Source organism: Motacilla alba, chromosome 18 (genome assembly GCF_015832195.1).
Source record: "Motacilla alba alba isolate MOTALB_02 chromosome 18, Motacilla_alba_V1.0_pri, whole genome shotgun sequence".
Taxonomy (NCBI): domain Eukaryota; kingdom Metazoa; phylum Chordata; class Aves; order Passeriformes; family Motacillidae; genus Motacilla; species Motacilla alba.
This window is the reverse complement of record NC_052033.1, coordinates 8,880,043-8,903,815: the sequence shown is the minus strand read 5'-3', so window position 1 is coordinate 8,903,815 and position 23,773 is coordinate 8,880,043. Positions and strand designations below refer to the sequence as shown.

The 23,773-nt window shown below is 47.0% G+C and overlaps 1 protein-coding gene and 1 long non-coding RNA gene across 2 annotated transcripts in view; one reads left to right on the top strand and one right to left on the bottom strand.

The window, feature by feature from the left end:
- The first annotated feature begins 1,236 nt into the window (after window positions 1-1,236).
- Window positions 1,237-23,773, top strand: part of CACNG4 (calcium voltage-gated channel auxiliary subunit gamma 4) — a 44,094-nt gene continuing 21,557 nt past the window's right edge. Inside the window, exon 1 of the mRNA XM_038156973.1 lies at window positions 1,237-1,577. Within this exon, the coding sequence (XP_038012901.1) occupies window positions 1,355-1,577 (223 nt within the window). The 5' untranslated portion in view covers window positions 1,237-1,354. The remainder of the gene's footprint in view (window positions 1,578-23,773) is intronic.
- LOC119709337 lies at window positions 1,587-16,063 on the bottom strand. The gene is made up of 3 exons (XR_005259335.1): window positions 15,017-16,063; window positions 11,708-11,864; window positions 1,587-5,813 (listed from the first exon to the last, which is right to left on the bottom strand). It is a non-coding gene; the product is annotated as an uncharacterized LOC119709337 (long non-coding RNA).

Below are 23,773 nucleotides of genomic sequence, written 5' to 3'. Positions count from 1 at the left end.
GTTTATAGGCTTCATGTCTGAGCAATTCACCAAGGCCTCTGCGAAATAAAGACCAGCTTTTAATTTGTATTTGCTTTTTGTTCTCCCAGTTTTTTCTGAAATGGACGAGCAGCTGAAAAGCCTCTCTGCGTTGGTATGCTGAGCATTGGAGTCACACAAGCACCTGCAGCCATCCACGCACTGCTCGGCAAGAGCACTGTATTTCTCGAGGTTTGTAGCTCTTGTCCTCCCACTCCCTAATTCATATACATAAAACTGGTGTGCTGCCACGTTCCCTCCACACAAATGCATTAGCTGATCAGGAAGCCTTCCCATTCATCTGGCTTGTCACTTGCATGAGGTGGAGGCAGGACCGACTTGTCAACTCGCGGTGATGAGAGTGAGGGGTGGAAGACAGGATAGTGCGACAAAAATGGTGTAGATATTTCTCCCCTTGGTTTCCCAAGGGAAAATATTTTCAGGTGCTGGATTGTCTCCACACCCTTCCAAACAGGAGCAAACCAGCAACCCAAACATTTGCCTACAACCTCCTTGGGTAATTAATTGCAGAGCGAGGCTGCAGGAGGAAATCATGGCTAAACCCCCTCGATGGCTCTGCTGTGGCTCCCTGGCAATGTGGGCATCTTCTTGGAATTGCAACGCCTCATCCCCACGGTGTTTGGCACCGTTTCCACGGTGATTTCCAGGGCAGCCCATGCAGCAGAAGGAAGGTGTGCAGAACCCACCCAAGAAAGAGCAGTGAAGGTGCAGAGCTTTGCACCTCTAGAGCGGGCAAGACCTCCCTGCTCCCCAGGCAGATCCTGGCGCACTGCAGGGTGGAGAGCCAACCTGGTTCACACTCACACCTTCATCCCCTGTGAATTTCATAGAACGACAGAATGATTTGGGTTGGAAGGGACCTTAAAGCCCCTCTCGTTCCATTAGACCACGTAGCTCCAAGCCCCGTCCAACCGGCCTCGAGCACTTGCCGGGATGGAACCCGTCAGACGTGGCAGAGCCCGCTCAGACCGAAGGACCGGAGCGATGCTCGGCGGGCGCGCACCGGGGGCCGGGGCCGGGCTCTCCCCGGCGGGGCGGCGTCACGTCGGGGGTCGGGAGGCTCCGTGCCTCCGGTGCCCGCGGCCGGGCCGCCCCTCCCTCCCTGCCCGCCTCCCTCCGCCCGTGGCCGGTGCCTGCGCGGCCGGGGCGGTGCGCGGGGGCGCGGCTGGCGGCGGAGCCCGGCCCCGCGGCGGCGGCAGCGGCTCCCCCCGCCCGGCCCGCCCCCCGCCCCGTGACTCGGAGCCTCCCGCGGGCGCGGCGGCTGCCGGGCGGTGTCGTGCGGCCCCCCGCGCCCGTGCGGGGACTATGAAGCACCATGGTGTGGTGTGACCGTGGCGTCCAGATGCTGCTGACCACGGTGGGCGCCTTCGCAGCCTTCAGCCTCATGGCCATCGCCATCGGCACCGACTACTGGCTCTACTCCAGCGCCCACATCTGCAACGGCACCAACATCACGACGGACGAGGCGCAGGGGCCGCCGCGGCGGGCGCGGGGCGATCTCACGCACTCGGGGCTCTGGAGGATCTGCTGCCTCGAAGGTACCGGGGCCGCGCCGGGGAGGGGGGGAGCAACTTCCCCGGGGGGACCCGGCTGCGCTCCCGGAGCCGCCGGGCAGCGCCCGGGCAGAGCCCGGCAGGAGCTGGAGCCGGAGCCGCCGGGCTGAGCCCCGCCGGAGCCGGGGCCGGAGCCGCGCCGCTGCCTCGGACACGGCCGAGGAGGAGGATGGCGTTACCGTGGCAACCGGCATCTCCGACATTGCCATGGGAACCGGCGGCGGGATGCGGAGCGCTGCCCAGGGGAGCGCTGCCCAGGGGGGCGACCTCGCTCCGCGACCATCGCCGGGGCTTCGGAGCTTCGGGGGGCTCCTGACGGGGTCGGGGCTTTGGGTGCTTTGGGGCGCACCTGAGCCCTGCAGGCTTCGGGGCTGGGTGCCCCCTCTCCCCCCTCCCCGCGGGACTTTGGCTTTAGGAGCTTTGGAGCTCAAGCACAGCTCTCGGGCAGGACAGCGGGAACTCCAGTTCCTCCCAGTCTGCCCTCAGACAGAGACACCGGGAGCTCGGGTGGAGGGGGTGTTGCCACCGCTCAGGTGCTTCAATGGGGACTCGGGGTTCCTCGATAGAGCCCGAGGGTCAGGCTGAAGGGTGGGAACAATAAATAGATGGGTGTTGTAGGGCTGAGCTGGGCAGCAGGACCCCGCTCCCCGCAGAGGCCGAACATGTGGCTCCCGCTCTGAAAATGGAGTTGTGGAGAAGGCGCGGCGGTAACTGCGGGGACAAAGAAGCACATGGGTGTTGCGAGCATTTGGCAGAGCAGGTCGCAAAGCCCAGATGGGAAGGCGCATCTGTCAGCCGAGAGCGCGGGGCTCCGGCCGTGGGAGAGCGGCGCATCCCCGGGGAGGGAGAGACAAGCGGGGGCCGTGGCCACGGTGGCTCTGAAGCCCCTCACCTGCTGGTCCATTCTCTGAGAGCGGCCGGCAGAGCCTCCGTGGTGCAGGAGGAGAGTGTGGGGGAAAGGGAGGGCAGAGGGAAGCTGGTGACTTGTGCCGAGCTGGCTGTGGCTCGGGGGTGGGGGCACCGGAGCCCTGCTCCCCACAGGGATGCGCTTGGCGGGCGGGCTGCTGCGCACCTCATTCCAGCAGCGCGGCTAGGCACCCGGGAACTTTGCAAACCCGGCTTTGTGCTTTATTCCAACTGACAGACGGCTCAGCCCAGACGAGCCCAGCTCCGGTTCAGAGTCGCAGCTGTGTTTAGATGGGTTTTTTTCTCCCCAGAACAGACTGTGGCGCGGTAGCAAACACCTCATTCTCACGTCTGTTCTCATCTTCTCCTCTAGCTAATGATTTAAGGCTACAGTGTAACATGATTTTTCTCTTAAAATACCGGATTTGCTACCTAGTTATAGTAGGCATACATAGAAGAGCTGTAGGAAAAGGAAATATTTTTAGGTGCTAAAGAGAGAAAGAATTATTGAAATGTGAAGGTTTATGGGTAATAGCAATGCTTGGCTTTATGACTCTTAAAGGAAATCTAACACTCAGCATGGGCTTTTATGGCACCTGGAAAATGAGGGTTGCATCTGAGAGCTCCTGAGTTTGCTTGAGAAGTGCTGAGCATCCTCCACTTGAACTGAATCTTGTGATCTTCACTGAGCTTGTTTTAAGTGTCTTCAGCCTCAGTTTTTCGTGGAAAATAAGTTTGTATCTTGCAGGAGTTGCTGAGCTTGTTCAGCAAGGCTGGACCTGTCACCTCTGGGAAAAATCCCTGAGCTTCCCAATGTCAGGGTTTCTGTGTGGTCTCCCAGTAACACCAATCACAGAAGTGACGTGCAGCTTTCACTGAAACTGGTGGGATTTCTGCCTTGGTTTCACCTGGGCTTAAGTCAGAACTTTATGTAGGAGAGCAGCAGGCAGGGGAGCTGCGGGGAACGGGCAGTGTTGAGGCAGCTCCCAGCACCATGGCCGAGCTCCAGCCTGGCTGCATCCCTGGGCAGTGCCAGTGCCCTCCTGGCACTCGCCAGGGGATTTTGAACAGTTGCACCCAGGAGCTGTGTGCCAGTGAAGCTCAAACCCCCATCAGTTCGGGGGATAAAAAGGCGTTTCATGGGACACATCAAACAGACAGCAAGGGAGCTGTTCTGCTCAAAATTCAAATGCTCATAATCAAATTATAAAGTTACAATTTTTAAAGTTGTCAAATATGTGCTAAGAATGCCCAATTTGAGAAAGCTGTCATCTGTTCACAGAGCTGAGGAGCAAAGACTACATTCTCTCCTCCTTTTTCAGTATGTTCTGTTTTGTAAGATAAAATCTATAGATACAGTAAATTATTCATGTTTTAAACCATGCCATGGGACTTGGATTTCAACATGGAACCATTCCTTTGTTTTATAAAATAATAAAACCATTTCTAGAAGCTGATTTAAAACAACACTCCCTTGACCATTTCAGAGCCTCGCTCATTTGAAGTGGCTGAGACTTTTAGTAATCTAAAGGTAATATTGCAAGTCTGAGGAGATACATAGCAGGAAAACAGCTTCAGTTATGGATTTTTATATGTGTTTAAATGGTCTGGCTTCAAACCTATTTTTAGAAATCTTCTGGTGTTTTGGAAAAATAACTGTTAAAACCTCTTTAATTTATTTTAATGGTCTTTATTGCCATTTCACTCTTATGTCCAAAAGACAAATCTGAGACACAAATGTGCAGAAGCTGAAAATGCCTTTAACAGCCTCTGAAATTGCTTTTGACATACATAAAGCATTTTGCTGAGCAAATTTCAGGTCAATTGAAATTTCCCCGTAAAATGTTTCTCAGCTCTATCAATTAACCTGTATGCTGGATTATGAGCAATCACCTGTTCTGTAGCCCCAGTCCCAAGATTTCAAACAAAATTGCTGAAACAGGATGTAAAAGGATAACCTTATAATTCAATTATCAGGTGCTCCTCAACATTTTCCTGTTTTTCTTTGAAACAATATTTTACAACAAATTGGCATCGTAATTGGAGTGCTACAGCTCAGGGATCAAGCATATTATCTTCGTTTGGAGCTGCAGGGATGAAATCATGTTTCAGCACTAGTAGTTGATACTACTATGGAGCTTAGTCACTCAAGAGGCAGCGTTAATGATCCATCACTCAAACTCTTGCCTGTCTAATCCCAATTTTGTTCTTTTAGCGTGTTTGTCAAAGGTGGAGGTAGGAGGTTCATTGAGTGGATTTTAAATAATTGCGCCGTTTCTGCGTGGATTTTTAAAAGTTTTGTCCAAGGTAATTGCCTTCGGTGGGAAAGTGAATTAATTCCTGGTGTGGATGTGAGGAACAGAAGCGGCCGAGCCTCTGAAGATGGCCCAGGGCTCCCTGGCAAAGCTGGGGTTTTGTTTTCTGGGCCCAAGACAGTCACAATAGCTGCAACCTCAGCTGCTGAAGTTAAAATGACACCAGAGTAGGGAGTTTCTGACGGACCTCCCCATGCAGCCAATCAACCTGAGACCTGCACCCCAGCCCACAAATTCACAAGAAGAGCAAACCAGCCCCATTCCAGGTGCCTGCTGTTCTGTCCCACGTCCATACTTGAGCTGCGGTGGCTGTCAGCACCTCTGGGTCGCTGGGTGCAGAGCAGGGCCTTGCAAACCCAGCAGATGGTGTGTCCTGTGAGTAACCATTCTGTGGTCAGCCTAAGCCCTAAGAGAAAGGGAATTAAACCACTCTGATTTCCCAGCAGCCCCTGTTCCTATGGGAAATGTGCAGCACAGCTTCCTAAGCCTCGCACGGTCTTACTCACGAGGAGGATCTGATTAAAATATTTGCCTAGGAAAAAACAATGTTAAAAACACCACTTTATCCACTGAAACTGCTTATCTTGGTGAACAATCGTGCTGAAGTTAATAGGACAGCTCACAATAGAGCGCTCTGCAGGCTCTGTGACATCAAGATAGGAAATCAAGTAATGTACTTGTAATTTAAATTTATTCAAAGAGTATTTTATTAAACACTTCAGCACATGAATCTCTTTGAACCCATTGTGTCTACTGCTTTTAGTATTCCCTGTTTGCCATTTACTTTTCAAGTGGTGCAATTGGCTATTTAATTCACGTGGGCCCACGTGTCCTTCCTGGAACATTTATAATGGGGAGGAAGGATCGAGTAAATCATTGATGGTTTTGAAAACTTGCACAAACACACATTTGCACAATTATTTGCAAGTCTTCCAGCTCGGATGAATGCACACAAGCACGGGAGCTGCGGCACCCGCATGCGCCGCTTCCATGGATACTCCTGAAAACAAAATAAAAATGCTTATACCAATGTTTGAGGCAAGCAAATAAAGGCAGGCTGCTGTCCATCAATACTGCAAATTCATGGCTCATCCGAAAAGAATGGATATCCCTTAGTATTCTCCAAGCACAGCTATGAAGCTCCAGCACCAGCACTGTTTGAAATAAACTGAATACAATGCAGACTTTTTACTCCAGTGCTGTGGCCAAAGTGTTATTTGGTGTAGAGCAAATGTTAAATCCCTCTAAGATCAGACATGACCTGCCTTGGAGGTTGTGTCCACAGGCACATTAAGAGGTGGTTGCTCTTCTCAGTCTGTGCAGGCACACGAGGCTGTGCTCACACTGTGAAAGGAGAGTGGTTGCAAATGGAGAATACCCAGATGGGTGTCTCTGCTCTGAAAAACTTATTTTGTGATGCTGTAGCCTGTTTCTAGGACAATATATACATATTATTGCGCTCCTGAAGAGTGAGCTTTCACCCATGAATCTTTCAATGCAAGCATAAACCCATCAGTGAAGGACTCAGCTGAGATGCAGACCGTGTTTGCACTCTTTCATTCCATACATCCTGCTCATGCCATCTCCGTTGCCTTGGTAAAACACACGCTCTTGAGAAGGTCCATGTGCTTTACTCACTGTTTTTAAGAGCAATTCTTAGCACTCCAGTGCCAGCTTTGCTACCCTGGCTGAAGCAGAGCAGTTTTGCTGGCAACTGATGGAGTGATTTTTTTCAGCACCCATTTTAGGTGTTTTTTGGTTTGGGTTTTTTTTTTTTCAGGATCATTCAGTTTGTTAGAGTTTCTGAATTTGGAGCTGCCTTTACGGACACAGAGTTCAATCCCTTTGAAATATTGTCCATTGTATAAAATACTTAAAAATACTGAAAATTTGGTGCTAGAGGATCTGTCAGCAGAAGATGGGTTAAGGTATTATCTATTCTCAAGTGACAAAAAAAAAAGCAAGCATGTGTCTCCTCAATGCACTTCTTTGAACATTTATACAGAGGCTCTCAAATGATCTTACTGATGTCACAAAACATCCATTCTTCCCTGCCCTATGAAACAAGGACCTGAAGCTAATTGACTGAATATATGTCACTTTAATGAATTAATTTGCTTTCTTGAGCTTGATCTACTCTATAGCCAGTAGGGAGCTATCAGGCTACACGAAGGTTTTGGTTTTTCCTCCGTGGCTCTCAGCATGTCAGATATCCCAGTGCAAAACTGAGATCCCAAAGACTGTGTGTGCATTAGTGACGCTCCCCCAAGGCTGCAGACCAGTGAAAGCACATTTGTAATCCAGCTGTAAAGCTCTTTACTACTGTGCAGGATGCAATGTGGAGGATATTAATCTCACCTGGCTTTCAGGATTGTTCTGGGGAGGTTTCAGAAATGTTTTGTGCAGAGTCAAGGAGGCGTTGGGTTGTACAAACAGGATCCTCGTGGCTGTGTTGTGCTGCAGTTACTGTTTTATTCTGTATATAGTTACACTGCATGTTCTGAGGACTTGACAGATGGCATTTGTGGTAGGATCTGTCAGAGCCATAGTAACTCATCTTGGGGTTTGTGGGGACCTTTGCAATGATGTAATGCAGTCTTTGGGCTTTGTCCATCAGCTGTTACCTTTATGGGCTTTTATTGCTCTGTTTAGATACTTCCAGGGCTTGCCCTTCCTTCTGGCATCTCTAATGACCCTCGCCAGTGTAAACTGGTAAAACGAGTCAATACAGCAACGTTTTGGTTTTTTTTTTTTGCTCCTGTGAAATTTCAACACAGTGATTATTCCTTCAGTACACCCTGTCCCATCTGCTGGGTCACACAGTGTCCCCTCTGCTCAGGTCGTGCTGTCCCACCTGTAGCCTCAGTCAGTCTTGCCAGGTACAAAACACCTCATAAGAAACTCAGGGGAAGGGTGGTGTACATGATGTCTCCATTGTGTAGTCTTGTGTATTTTTGCAGAAACAGAGCAAAAAGAGAACAAATATTAGGAAGAGAAGCGAGAGCTTTCATCTCATCTCTAATTCCTTTGAGGAGGTAGGAGTACTTAGATACTGAGTGTAATCTGAAGTCTGTTATTAACACCTCTCAGCTCCCAGATATTTAGTTGGTGTCTCTGTGGTTTATGTGCTAAAGAGCAGCAATTTCTGTAGAATTTCTGTATCCCCAAACTGAAAATGGAGAGGAAGGAGGAGGAGGATGATGATGGGCTTGTGACTCTGGGCTTCGGTAGATTTCCTGCTTGATCTGGGGCCAGTTGCTTTATCTTCCTGCCCTTGACTAGGAGGGATAACTGTGCTTCCTTTCCACCCACTTCCCTCTCATTCTAATAATAAAATGGAAACGAAGATGTGGAGAAACTGGGACACGGCGAGAGGGCTGCCCAGCTCGGGGAAGAGGCAGGAACACGGCTTTCACTGGGTTTGAAGTGTTCTGCTTGCAACTTATGTTTTATACATGCAATATTTGGTGTTTAAGCATGTCTTCCTTGAGGGACAGGATTAAGTCTGATTCTACACCTACATAAAGTTAACTGCTTTCTAGGAAGGCGGTGGAATTATGCCAATATGAAGCCAATATAAGAGAAGGGATCGTAGATTCGTCCCTTCAATTGGACCTTTTCCTGCTGGTCCTTCTTTTCTGAGCCAGAACTCATCTCAGGAAATAAATCAAACTATCAAACTGAAAAACTGGTCCTGCTTCCAAACATTACTTGGTGCTTATCTTCATTTTAGATTTCTGTTTACTGGTATTTATTATGTCTCAGACTTATGGTTCAGCATCCAGATTCTTCCCAACAGATGGCAAGGCAGGATGTACAGGAGTAGTAAAATAAACAGGATAAATGCACAACTGCCCATATGTCTGAGAGGCTGATTGTCACATTTATGACTTCAGAACAAAAGGGTGTTTGCAGCAGACAGCACCAGCGCTGGGCATGGTTTTTTCATGGTTTTTTCTGCCGTGTTCTGAAGCGTCTCACTTTTTCAGTGGGTTTTGATCAGTTAAACTGCAAGATATTTTGTCCTCCCTCTTCTACTCCCAGGTAGTTCTTTCCCTTATTTGTCTCCACTCCCGAAGTACATCAGCTCATTTTATCTTCAACATTTTAACATGGAAGGTGGCTCTGTCCTGGGCTTCAGCTCGTATTTTTTCTTTCACTGTGGTTGTGACTCTTTTGAGGGGCACACAGAGGTGCTGGGGACCACAGCAACATTTGAGGCTTTCTCTATATTGAGATTTATCATAATATTAATAACAAGTGGCCTCTCTACCATCTCAAAATAGCAAGCCTCCAGGCAAGCTGCCTGCAGGATGGATAGCCTCGCCTAGACAGACTTTGCTAGATTTCCCTTCAGATCTGGGGGCATTTTTGCAGTTGTTGCATGCTGGGAGTCAAATGCAGTGGAAGCGTTGGAGCAGTTCTTGATTTAGCCTGGCAGATAGTCCAGCCCTCTTTCTCCTCCTTCCCATGGCATCCTGTCATCTCAACATCTTTGTTCTCTTCCTCTTTTTTCCTCCCCTTGCCAAAATGTTGTAACCTTCCTTCTGCTAAAGAGATGCTTTTGAAATTAGCTCTTTGATGACAATGCATGACTCCTTCTCCAGAAAATAAGTAGATACTGCCCTAGGTAGAAATTTAAGATTTTTAATTTCTCTTCTTAACTCTTGACCATCTCTGTGCCATCCTGCCGAAGAAAAACATGTAATCAATCACTTACTTGTCCAAAGTTAGAGTCTGGGTCCTCTTTTTGTCTACCTGTTTTACTTGTTTCCCAGGGTTTATCCAGGCTCCTGCCTCCTTAATAAATAACCCTGTAAATTCTTCTTCGATAAAATTGAGTCATTTCTTGTCAAATGTAATCCAAGAAGGAATGATAGATTATAAACACACAGTCATGATATGAAGAGATGGGTGAAGGGAGAGCACGTTATGGAATTACAGTATTTCCTGTACCAATTGCCAAGCCCTGATACAAATTAACCTCTTTTATTGTTCTTTTTCAAGCATTCCGCCTTTTAATTGCTGTTTTGGAATTGTGCCACTTAGTTGTGCCCTTTGAATGTTTCTCACTTAGCCAGTCCTGTTAGCTTGATAATGCCAAATGTTTCTGAGATATTCAGAAGCACTGAGCATCCCTTGCTCGAGTGGGAGAGGGACCCAGCTCAGGCAGGAATTAGCACCCTTGTTTAGCTGCCAAGATTTTTTTTTTTTTCAAATTAAGTAAATAACCATTTTTAAGTCACTGCCAATTCTCTACCAGGGTTTCAGATCAGTTGTCTCCCATTTATACTTTTTAAATGATGCCATTTTGTGGGGAATATGGATGACTGGATGTTTTCTCCTGTCCAAATATATAGCATTCAATAACACTGGGGCTGTTATTGTCTTCCTTGTATCCCAGAGGCACAGTTTATCTCTTGGTGCTGCAAGGCATTAAAAAGGAACCATGGCATGTCGCAATTATGACTTGAAATAGGATCTTGCCAGAGGAACATTGCCTAAATGTAATCAAATCTAAACTGTAACTTATAGCAAATACCTATCAGAGCTGTGCACACCTATCTCACAGCTCAGTGGCTATCAGTGATAGCTGATAGCAAGGCACTGGATGATTGTGTTGGAAGAATTGTCGTGCTGTTGGGGTTTTTAGAGTTCAGCCCCCAGCATTCAACTGCCTGCAAGCAAATGAAATAACGAACTCTCAATGCTGGAAGACCTTGTGACTATTTAGGCTGAGCTTTCAAAGGTACCCAGATATGAAAGTTTGTGATACTCCTCCGTGCATGACTCACTAATGGCAGTAGTGGGCTTTAATCATCTTTGTCCAGTAGATATTCTAAATTCAAGTAAGCCATAGCAATGGTCCTTTATATAATGCATATATTTTAATGCAAAACTCGCTAGACTTGGTTTCTTTGTGTGTTGGATTGGTTTTAGCCAGATGATGAAACAGCAAGTAGCATTGTCACATCACATTTTCATCCACGGGGATTGTGAACAGGGTTGAATCCCTCAAATTCACTGAACAGAGCCCTGTTACTGGAGCCAGTGAAGCCAATAGCCCAAAATGGATTGTTAAACTCCAGACATGGCTCTGCTGAGTGGGAAGGTGATTTGCAGGCAGCTGTGAACTACCAAAACTTCAGGAATTTGATTTCCATTGTAGAAGGAGAGCCCCAGACACTGCTTCCTCCCAGATTTAACATCCTCTGTTCCCATTCTGCCACCTGATGTACACCTGACTGAAGGCAGGTTATTCTGTACAGCTGGAGCTCAGGACTATTTCAACTGGGTTTTATTAGGGGAGCTGTTGGAAAATGTCAGTATCAAGCAGAGCTCTCCTAAACATGATAAAACATCGATTATTAAATCTGGGAGCTCAGTAACAGTTTGGAAATGTTTCTTACAACCAGGTTGCTAACCCAAACCAGTTGGGTCCTTACCCTCATCCTTCTGCCAGCCAGCAGGGGCTCATTTATTTGCCGTGACAGCGATTTGGGGGTCACCAGGGTGCTCTTTGCAGACAGACTGACCCCTTCCAGATGGAGCAGTAGGACACAGCCAGCCCCAGTCCAAAAGCCCCTCTGCACACACTGAACCCAAGCCAATGAACGTAGCAAGGGGCTGAGTTTCTTGGCTCATGCTTGGAGCTGCTTGGATGTTCCCACCTTGTGTTTGGATCAGAGCTGCTCCACATCCCCCCAGCTCTGCCCACTGTGAAAACACATTTTTGTCTGTCAACAAAAGATGCTCCAAGGCAGTGAGCAGGCTTTCCAAAGGGTGAGGCTTCTGACCTCTATCCAAGCTTACTTTGCACTGAGTCAGACAAATTTCATTTTTTAAAGTTACTTGGGTGTTTCAAAAGATATTTATCCAAGGCTATGCCAATACCTGCTCACTGTGAGGTTAAACATCCTGTGGTTTGCTCCAGAGGTTGGGAAGCTTTTCTCCTTTGCTCTGCACGTTTTGCTGTGCTCTTGTCCTTGCCTTTAGCGCTGACAAACGCAGACGGTTCCGAGGTGCTTTGGGATCCTTAAAGATATAGGACCTGAAATAAACCATGTAGCATTTAGGAATGATGTTCACAGCACCACTTCTAATTACACCCCTTCCAACAATTGATTTGCAGTGTCCCGCTATGGTTGTGCTTATTAAAACAGAATCCTCTTTATAGTTTGGTAGCAAATTAAGAGGGGAAAAACACAGCTAGCCTGTTCCATGAATGCCTTTGAAAGAGGTTTACCCTCATAATTTGCTTTCTAGGGATATTTCCCTTGTTTTCACTTGTGCTCCTGCTCTGAGTTTTTAATTACTTACTTGGTGTCTCTTGGTAGCCATTTCCCAGTGACCTTTTTGCTCATTTTATTTTAATTTCTGTGCATAAATGGCAGCGCTCTAGCTGGAGACATTCTTTGGGCACAGCACAAAAACCCCATAGGGAAGGAAAAACAGGCCAGAAATTTTCCACCTGAATTTTAAGCATTAACCCTGGGCTTTGGCCACACAAAGAGCCAGCACGCTCAGCTCACACGCCAGAGCTGGACTCTGGTCCAGGATCAGGGCCAGACTTGGGCAGCAGGACCTCACCATCAGCATCTCCAGGCATCAGCGCTGGATGCAGCTACTCCCACAGGTTATCCCATTTTCTGGCATGACTGCTGTGCCCCGGGAGGGCTGAGCAAGTGCTTGCAGCTGGCCAGAATATGGGTACACAGCTCCTAATGCTGATTTTATAGCATTAATGTGCACCTGTTTTGGTGGCCAACTGGCACCGTGCTCAGCCTAAAATGTCTGTGTAAGCTCTGTATTAACAGAGGCATAAGAATTAGCGTGTATCAAACATGTCATTAGACACGTGCCTGGTAGACATAATGCAGGATAATGAATATGATCACAAGAATAAATTAATAACCGAAAATATTTTTTATACATGTGCACACTTAAAACAGCGTAGGAACTAAGTGACACTTGTGTCACCAGTTTATAATTAAAATGCAGTGCTTGAATGGAAATGTAAGCTTCAATTAGCCAGCACGACCCTGCTTCCGGCTTTACTTCCCACTGAAAAGCAACGATAACAAGCTCACATTTATTATCAGAGTTTTTCCTGGAGCTGTGCACTGAAACATGCTCACATCTGAGCCCTTTCACTGAAGACATTTTTTCGCTTCAGCAGTTTGGCATGCCATACAAAGGCTCTCTGATTTTTAGTGATGTTCACCTCCTCTTACATAAAAATGTTTTCTGTGCATATTATTTGGTTTTAGTTGAAGTCCAGGTGCATGGGTTACTGAAGAAGCAAAGGGATGGCTCATCACGGAGCACAATGGGTAATTATTGCTGGGCTTCGCTGTATTGCACAGACAAATCCTTTCTTGGAGCTCAGCATTGTGACTGTGAGAAAGAAAATACCTACAATCCAGCCCAAAGTCCTACCAGGGTAAGAATAGATCCTGTGGGAGATGCTTTGCCCATTTCATTTTTAACTCTCTCGAGGGACAGAGCTTCACAGTTTTGTTTAGAGACACTATTTTGCATTTTAATTTCACCAGTGGGAAGTTAATACATATATAAATTATGAGGTCTCATGTGTTCCCATTTCATCCCAAGAGGATGTTAGGCTTTTTGTAAAATGGCTAAATAATTCTCTGGGTTCTGCCCCCCATTAAAACCAAAATTTATCTTGATTTATGATCCAAATTTTGCTGCTGCTTTGCCTGAGGATTGAGCTTAATCTCTGCGAGAGAGGGCAGAGTCCTTGGCTGTGCAGGCAGGAAGAAAACCCAGTTGGCTCCTGCCCAACCCCACACTTTGGGTACCTGGCTCAGCATCCCAAGTGTGAGGCAGAGCCATCCACAGGAGATCCGGATCCTTGAGGTGCCTTTTGAGAGATCCTGACATCTTCCCAATGCCCCCCAAAATAGGAACCTTTTAGTCTAGGACTTACTCAGCCTTGTGTCCATGCAGGAGGTACCTTTTGGGCATTTTAACACCCTTCAAATTGGTCCATGTGCAGACAAGGCTGCAGGAACCTGGGTCCCAAGTAACAAGTAACAAGGACCACCAGCAGCAATGGCCACCTCAGCCAGTGCTTAGGAGAGCTGGTGAAAAAGCACACAAACCCCAACAGCCCCAAAATGTCAAGACTGAGTAGTTGAGCCTCAGAAAGTGTATTTAAGGAATATGTCCTCTCTGACAGAGATGGACCAAATGTCCACACAAATATTTTTTGCAATGCCCCCTCCAATATTTTAAGCAATTTCTACAGGCAGAATTCTTGTGATGTAGGAGTGGATGTCAAGCCAGGATATCTCAACTCAGAATAGATGTGTGCTCTTAGCTTTGGGTCAGGCAGTGACGTGTGGTGGAGTTAGAGCCTCCAGGAACTCTTCAAGTTGTAAAACCTACAAAGCTCCTGGTTTTTCACTGGTGCTGTTCACATGGGACAGAGTGACCTCTCCAGAAAGCCCTTCCAACAGCAGCCGCAGTCTCTCTCAATAGCATTTAATAACTACCCATGGAGAAAATTACACTCTATTTAAAAGGCTAGAAAAATCATCTTCAGTTTAACTCTGCTGACTTTGGTAGAATTACACTAGAAAAGAGTTCTGTCTGATTTCTTTTCCCATACTAATGTTCAGTAGCTTGGCATAAAAAGCCTTTCCAAGGCAGATTAAACAAGTCCAAATGGTGAAATATTCTTTTAATTTTCTTTCACACACGTTATTTTAGGTGTAGCTTGGAACTCTGCCCTTACGAGAGGCATCCCTTTAAATATTTATACAGCATCAATATGTAGCCACCTTCATACGTTTTTAATGATATGTTCCTTTCTAAATTAACCATTAGGTAACCCCGTCCTATGGTGTTCTGTATTTTGCACTGCATTTACCCTACCCATGGATTTCTATTTTCTATTTCTCCGTGGAACAATGAAGATGTCAAGGCAGTGAAGATTCCAGGGGCACCGTGGAAATTAAATTCTTGGAGCACCACTGCTGTTGCCATGTGGACACACACTCAATAGCAACTCTGTGCTGCCCTGCAAGCCAAGGGGATGCAGCCCCAGCCCCACTGCTGGGCCCTGGCAGTTCAGTGCCAGTACAATGGCAGCTCCTCACTCCTGGAAATGTAACTTCCAGGATCAGGGGGAAAAAATATTGAAGCAAACCCAAGCAAAGGAGGGACAGGAAGAGATACCTCCATTTTGAGGTTCTCCTTGAGAATCAGTAGGTTTCTAGATCTTCCAGAGGTTTTTCTTTTTTGCTTTCTTCTTAATTGTGTTATTGAGATGCTACAATGTGCCAAGGTGAACAGGATCAACTGCAGGATCAACTGAGTCAAAAATCTTCTTCTCATGATCTCTTTGCTCAGCCCTGATTCAGCCTGAAAACCCACAGAAGAGTAAAAGTGTTGGTACAAGCCATGGGTTTTTATAACTCTGGGATTTCTGAGTCCTGTTTAATTACACCACATTATCATAGCAAAGCAGTTTCTGCAAAAGCTGCTCATGGCTTGTTTCCCCTCCCTCCCGAGGGGACCACAGGAGATGGCTGCACCACGAGATTACTGCTGCAGAACCAAACCCTTAGCAAAGCCTCAGCAGACAGACAGAAAGACAGCACACCTCTCCCAGCTTTGGAACAGAGATTATTCCCCTGACCAAGTAAAAGGGGACATCAGAGTTTATCCCATGCCCTGTTATACTGAAAAATATTCCCATATGCTTCTTCACAAGGAAGAGTTTCACCCTGTAGAGCGGGAATCCAACCTCTCCTCTTCTGAAGGGGCCTTGCCCTGTACTTGTTTTGCAAGTAAGAGCTTCAGTTAAGTCAGCAGAGATTTTGTCTGAGGATAACGGGCTGAAGGAAATACTGAAATGCAATTTCCTTGAGCTGCAGGGTATTGAAGGCAGAGCTTGAGTCACCAGCAGGGCCCTTCCAGCGCCGGAGCGGCTCCGCGGACGCGGCTCGGTCCCAGGCAGGATGTCACCATCTCCTCCACTGCACACAAGGCACTCTGGAAAAGGCACAGGGGTGTTTTTCTGTCTTCCCTCCAGTGAAGCAAATCTGGTAGGGTTTGGCTGCAGCAGTGCCTTGGTTTCTGGGTTTTTAAATGTACTGGTGAAAGGACATTGTTTGCTCCAAACAAAAGCTGCATGCACTTGGCATTCCTGACAGGTGCCTGAGGAAAAGAAGCCAGGCAGCAGCTGAAATCCAACAAACTGCTCCCTTCCACCACGGGAAAGGCAAGGTATGGCCAAGCTGAACTTGTGCTGTTATTCGAGGCTTTTCTTTGGGTTGCAGAGGCAATTTTTTGGTGTGTGTTTGCTGCAAATATGTTTAAATTCTCTCTGTTTTGGAGGCAAGTAGTCAATGCATCTGAAGTGCATACTTGACATATGTTTCTTTTCACATGCTGTCCTCCATTCATTTCATGCAGCAGATGCTCAGTTTACCACTTTAAATGTATTCTTATTTACTAGAAATTATTTTAGAAAATAGCTGTTTGGAACTAAACATTTCCAGCCCTTCTTTTGGGTGCAGGATGCTCCTTTTTGCAGCTGTCCTGGGTGGCTGCATGCAGATGTTGACAGGTTAATTTGCATTTGAAGAGCTGGGTGCAGTGAGCTAAGCAAGGGTTTTTCTTCCCTGCCTCTGAAGGCAGTCACTTCACACTCCTTGCCAAATTTAGCCCCGATGCTACTCTTCTTAATTAACTAGAGCAACATCCAAGCTGAGTTTGGCCCATTGTTAGCCAGCCATTTATTACAGGGTTGAATTAAACCCTTTGGCCGTGTAGAGGAAAGGCTTTTATTCTGAAAATTGATTGTACAGAAGTGAAACACAAGGACAGCCCTAATTCACAGCAAGGTGGTAGGTACAAGCTGGTTTATCTGATTTCCTCTATCCTGTCACCAGAAACTGCAAGTCCAACCTGGTTCTCCTGCCTGCTGCACAATGCTGAGGTCAGAAATGGTTTAGTAAAAAGGAATCCTGATGTTCAGAAAAATGTGCAGCTCACACTGCTCAGTCCCCCTTCCCAGAGAGTATTCTTTTTCTTCTTGTGGGTTTCTTTTTTCCCTTTAGAATAAGTTCATATCAAGACTGTGAGCACAAAGACCCAGATTTAGACTTCAGTCCCTTCCATTGCTATAGGAAAAGGCAGAAGTCCTGATCCACAGCCCTGCTGTCAGGCTCTAGGAGCTGTTGCTGCTGGTCTTTCATGTGCCTGATCCATCCACACTGGCTCAAAGCAGAGACCAAAAGCTTCCATGCTGCAGCAGGGAGAAGAGCTGGCATTCAAAGAGCTGCAGCCCTGTCGCCACCAAGGCCCTCTGTGCTCCCTCTTTGGTTTCTTTTCTTCCCTTTAGATGTTACAGAACAGCCAAGGAAAGCTACATCCTGTGGGTATTAGGGCACTGAGCTGAACCTGCAGAGACATGGGAAGGCATAATTAATGTTTCTCTGGCGTTTTTTTCACCTTCTTTTCACCACACTTCTGTTCTCCCCTGCCTCATCCCTGCCATGATCTACCGTGGGCAGATTCTGGTGTCACTTCTCCCCCCCAGAATCTGGATTTCAGCTCAGTTTGCTGTGCGTCCCCTGGCCAAGGCTACCCTGGGGACAAAGTCACCCATCTGAGAGACAAAGTTACCCTTCTGCTTTTATCAGTTTAGATGCTTATTTGCAGGGATTAAATGAACACGTTGGATTCAGCCTGCATTCCTGGCAAAATTCTTCCTGGTCACAGTCAAATGCAAACTAATTCATCACCCCAACTGTGCATGAGGGAGGTACTGGCACAGGGCATTGTCTAAAAGGGAAGGGTTTGCTCCAGTCCATCATTTGCATCACACATGAAGCTTTTCTTGGAGATATCTTTGGGTTTTCTACGTAAGAACTTCAGGGGAGGGGCTGGGAATGGAGAATGTTGCAGTTAGACAGGCATGATTCAGGTACCCATGGAGACATGAGATCACTCTGCATTGTCACCAGCACAAGGAGATTACCTTATACAAGAGTAACTAAGAATAGAATTTTTGACCTTCCATATTTCCTTATCTGTAAACATTAGATCTGCAGAGCAGTGCAGCCCTGCTTGTCAACAAGGAGAAATAAAAGAAAAATAAAACTAATTTAAAACCCCACAGTGGCAGTGAAATAAATCCATACATTTATCATTTCAGAGGTTCCCATCACTCCTGCCTCTTTTCCTGCAAAGTTTAAATGATTACATATTTTTTTATGTGTTATGTTTACTCTCCTAAGGATAGAACACACTTTACAGAACCTCATATGGATAAAAAAGCATTTTCTTTTTGCACTCTTGCTTACAGTTAACACACACAAACCTGCACCTTGAGCTTTTCAAAACCTGGTTCATACCATCAAATAAATTCATGACATAGGCAGAAATTTATTTTTAAGTCCTTAAATGTTGAATGTTTGTGACTTGAATTTTCCTTTTAAGGACTATCATGGATCTTGGTGATCGGTGCAAGACTTTATCCAGTCCAGTAGAAGGGGCAGATTCTTCACGACACTTGCACCTTCCCCTGCTCCTGCCAGCACTAAAATTGGAGATATTTGAATGAAAAATAGATTTTTGAATGAAAAAAGATCCCTAAAGTGAAGAAATGCAGGATGAGGTTCTAAGCTTACCATAACAGCTGGAAAGAACCTTGTAAAATGAAATTCAGCATCTGCTTCTGTAGCTGTCTCAGGTTTTAAGTTTCTGAGGCAGAGGGTAATTTTTAAGCAGAATCTTAACTTGCACATACATGAATTATTTCTAGTGACTGGCTCAAAAATAGCAATTTGAGCCTGTGCAGTGTGTTCACACAGGGCTGGAGTGTGGCCAGGCAGCCTGGCCAGGCCTGGGGACACAGAACTTTCACACACCTGGATCATGTACCCCACCTTGTGCCCCTGCACTGTGGGCCGGGGACACACTCTGAGTGTCCCTTGTCCCTTCCTGGGCATGGGTCATCAGGGAACAGCCAGAGTCTGGGGTCCAGACATCTTGCTGAGCTCTGAGCCGGAGTTTGGAGTCACTGGAGGCCAAAGGCAAAGTGCTGTCCCCCGGGAGCAGGGGCTCATCAGGCTGTGTGACTCAGAGGTGCAGCTGTCACAGCCTCCCTGGCTCCTCCTGTGATGGGAACAGCTCAGACACCGTGCTGGGGTTGGGCTTCAAATTGCCATCCAAGCCATGGTGCTCAGGCTCCTCCTTTGCTTCATGGGAAGAAAGGACTTTGTGGGAAAGGTGTGGGAAAAGCAGCTCCCAGGTTCTCACTCATGAGAACACTGTTAGAAAAAATAATCCAAGAAACAACACATTAAAGCACAAGTGGATGGCACTGTCCCTGCTGGAGCCCCCCAGCAGTCCATGAAGGAGCCCCTGGTTCACCCCAGCATTTGCAGGTTAGCAGGACATGTCTGCTAGGATTGTGGGGGGCTGCTGCAGAAAAGCACTGATGTTTCTTGAGGGCACAGCTCTCCTACTCCAGAGCCTGCAGGAGTAGGTCTGCAGAGGAGTTTAGGTGATGCTGTGCCTGAAAAGTCAAAGTTCAACCTACAAACCCCAGCACCCTGGACAACAAATGACACCAAAGAGCAGAGTCAGGAGCTGGACCCTGATGGTGAGCAGGCTGACATCAGACCTTCCCTTTCCAACCCACAGGATTCTTTGGGGCTGTGCTCATCCCCAGGGATGGACGTCCCACCCCAGAGCCCTCTGGCTGGAGTCAGCAGTGCAGGACAGCCCTGCCCTGGCAGCAGCACCAGAGTTCACTGATGCAGCAGATCCTCACTCCCCAGCAGGTATTTGCTGTCCGTAACCCGGTGATTCCGGTCTGTAGAGCAGAAGTAATCCACAGTCACTGGGCAAACTTTGTCCAGAGCTTATTTGGGAGAGAAAGCCCTGCTGCATGCTGCTGGGTGCAGGAGAGCTGCTGGAGCTGGGTGATGTTTCGACATGACTGAGTATTTTTAGAGCCATCCTATAGTGCAGGATTTTTAACTTCCATTTCACAGCCCTTGAAGCCTGGCAAACTTTCATTAACATTTGATGCCCTGAAGTCATGCAAGGTCTGGGGGGAAAGGGAGGGGGAAGGAGGGAAAAGGAATACACCTTTTTGGAGCAAAGTTGCTGCGAAGCTTAGAAAAAGCCTCCAGTCCCTCTTTTTTTGTACCAGGTGGTTTTAAAGGACCCCAACCACTCAGAAAACAAAACTGGAATTCCAAACCTTATTAACATGTGAAACACCTGGAGTCTCTCAGGCCCCTGGGGAGTCGAACCCCACCACTGTGAAAGGACCATGCCTCTCTTCTTTGCCCATTATTAGTCAACTTTGCTCTTATACAGGGCTGTTTGACCCATAAATCCCCAAATTATTTATAAGCCATCAGGCATCCATCCTCGAGCAGAGAATATGGGCCGTGGAGAAGTGCTCCCAGTTCCCTCACTGCCATTTCTGCTCAGAACAAAGTAAGGCTTTTTTGCCCAAAGTTATAACCAATGAAAACAGTGCTTCCCTGGCTACAAGGCAGACTTTCAACTGGAAGATAAGTTAACAGAAACTCTATTTTTCCCCCCTCTAAATATTCACACATACACACACACACACAGAGCGTCTCTTCGCGCACACAACTGAGATTTTTCATAGGCTGAGGGAGTAGGAAGAAGAGACGTATTTTTGTCTCCTTGGCAAAAATATATTGGCAGCATCTCACTGAGTTGTAAAGATTGAGTAAGTACCAGAGCACGGCCCCGTTAAGCGGGTTTTGGAAAGCTGCCCTTTGGCTGCCTCTGCCCGTCTGCCAGGGCCTGGCAGGGACACTGCCCTGGGGGCACTCAGCCTCAGGGGTCCCAAGCAGCCCACCAGGCTCCTGAGAGGAAGAGGAGGTTGCACTCCGTGGAAATGAGGAGCTGTCAGCTCTGCACCACGCCAGACGAGGTGTCTGAAGGGGAGAGGAGCTGTAAATCTCCCCCTGGGCATGGCAGCGTTCCCGGGTGGTCGGAGCTGCTGCGCGGCTCCTGATGTGGCCCTGGCAGGAGGTGTCACCAAGGGGTGACAGACTGGCCCTCCCCTGCTTTATAAACTCAGGGGGAAATGAGGTCCCCAAGATGTTGTTATCCATGGGCAGGGAGAAACACGAAGGGCTGAGGGGGAAGGAGTCAGTGGCACACCAGACACCACAGCCAGGCATGGGGCACCTGCCCTTTGCCCAGTCTTCCCAGCAAAAGGAAAATGTTTTGGTTTTATCCTCCCAGTTCTAAACATTCCTGGCTTCTTCCATGCCATCCCAGGACAGCAGAAGGCAGCGAGCATTTCTGGTTACAATGGCAGATGTGCCTGACGATGGTAGGGGCTGGGACTCTCACATGCATTATTTAAAGCAAATTCTGGGTTTCTAAATTGGATTGCTCAAAGCTCCCATCACCACTGTCCTTCCCCAGTGCAGGTAGAGACATTTCATAGTAAAACACAATCCTGAAATACTGAAAGTAAACTCAGAAATCGCAACCATAAAATATTTATGAGTCTGTGCTTTGGTGCATTGTAATTTTGCATGATATGTTTTGCTTTTCAAGACTGACTAGATTAAGGCTCTTCTGATTCATTAAACACATTTTCCCAAATGCTGTTTCTACAAATATTGTTGGGTCATTGTGTTTAGTTGCATTTATTAGCTCGTGTAACAAGGAACGTACGTCTCCCATAAACCTGAGAGGAACCCGCTTAAATGTGTTGCTCTGAATCTCAGCAGAGAAGAAAACAGTTCTCATGAATAATTAAAGCTTAAAGAGGTCATGCTGGTTTTGCAGCCTCATTTTTATTTGTCACTGCTTAGTTTGCATTAGGAAATAGGAAGTTTCAGGTGCAGGAGCCAAATGGAATCTCTTCTCCATGTGTTCATTTAAACAGATCTATTTGGTAGCTGTCTCCATTTTTATGTATTAGGTCATTTGTTAGCTGTAATAATCTAAATCAGTCCTGGGAATTAGAAAGTTTAAGGCTTTTAATTTTCATCAGGCAGTGGCTTTGCATCCCTTTGCCTTCTGGCAAGAAGGAGCACTGGCTCCTCAGCTGGGCAGGGCTGGGGTGCAGGCAGACATGGGGTGCAGGCAGGGTGGGGATTCAGAAACACTGGGATTCAGAAACACTTGGATTCAGGCAGGACTGGGATCCAGGCAGGACTGGGATGCAAGCAGGACTGGGATTCAGACAAGACTAGGATCCAGGCAGGGCTGGAATTCAGGCACAGCTGGGATTCAGCAGGACTGGGATCCAGGCAGGACTGGGATCCAGGCAGGGCTGGGATTCAGCAGGACTGGGATCCAGGCAGGACTGGGATTCAGCAGGGCTGGGATTCAGCAGGACTGGGATGCAGGCAGGGCTCTCAGGGGGTACCTGGGTCACCCTCTGGTCCCCATCTCCACAGGCCCCTCCAATCAGCCAAGCTCCTGCTCTTCTCCCAGGCCCCCCACTCACCTCCAGCCACCCTCTGCCCACCCCTCCCATCTCCTCCTCACCTCTCTCTCCCTCCCACTCTATTCCAAGCTTCTTTTCCCCCTCCCCCTCTGTGAACCACCTCCCATTCCTCCACATTCTGCCCCAAAGTGCTCCTTTGCTCTTTTTCTGCTCCTTTGCTCTTTCTTCACATTGCTCTCAGCCTTTCTCCACGAAGGTGCAGCACCTTTCAGCTTGCACGCACTGCTGGGAATCAGGAATAACCAAGGCAGTAGTAACTCTAATTCAAGTTTAAATCCTACATGCTGCCTTTATATTCCCTTCCAGGATTTAACAATGGCAAAATGTTTTTGTTCCTTTCATTTTTTCCCACTGGAAGCTGCTCAGTCTCTCCAGCAGCTCTGCTATTTGTTCCCAAGGTTAGACATCAGCCCTGGGTATTCAGCTCGACAGTGTGCACAGCACTAATCTCTCCTGGTGGAGTGTCTTTCACACTGATACATCATGCAGATGATTACTGAGACCTTTGCCTTGCATTTCCCAAACCCAGCCATCAGCAGGGTTTGGCAGTTCCACCCCTTTCTCCCAACCTTTCGATTCCCTGTTGTCATCTGCCTTGTTTCTGTCCTGCATCACTGACTGTGCATGATCAATCTCCAGAGGCTTCGCTTCTATGTATAACTCAACAAGCTGGCAGAGAGACCAGGAAGACTCATTTGTGTGCTCCAAAACGAATGGAGATCCAACTCAAGGTCACTGCATTCCAAAGACAGACACATTACAAGCATTCCTTTCAACTAAGATGATTTATGGACTGTTATTTCCCTATTGCTTCTTCAATATCCAACTATTTTTCTGAATGCCATCATCTGATGATGAATCTACGTTGTTTAAGACGTGTGGAATCATTACAAGATTCCAGGAGTGTCCAATTATCCTGCATATTCCCAATCAATTCACTAGCAAGGTCCTATATCACTACTTTCCAGTGTAAACCTCATGCTTTTTCATTAAAAAACCCAACTTTGCAATGTATGAATGAGCCAAAAGAAAGTTTGTAAAGAAAGTTCAGCTCTAGATGTCAGGTTAGAGACATTCCCTGCTATTGGAGCTGGCAATAATTCATTTAATGCAGAGAGGTAATTATTTAGTGCCTTGCAAGCTTCTTCTACACCAAGAGATCTCACCATCAATAATCAGAACAATCAATTACCAATTCTCAGTATTGATTGCATCAATAATATGAACCGTCTCCTTATTAATAAAATATCAATAGTATGAACCATTAATAATATGAATAATTTTTTTTCTACTGACTAGATCTGAAAGGTTTTTCCATCAGAGAAGACACCAGGTGCACCCTGTGCAAGTTACCCCAAACATCCCCAAGGATTTCCCAGGTCCTCATTCTGAAGAGTTGTTTCTTAAATTTTAGACTGCAGTATGCCAGCTGCAAACCTTGTCTGGTGTGAAATGAAAAC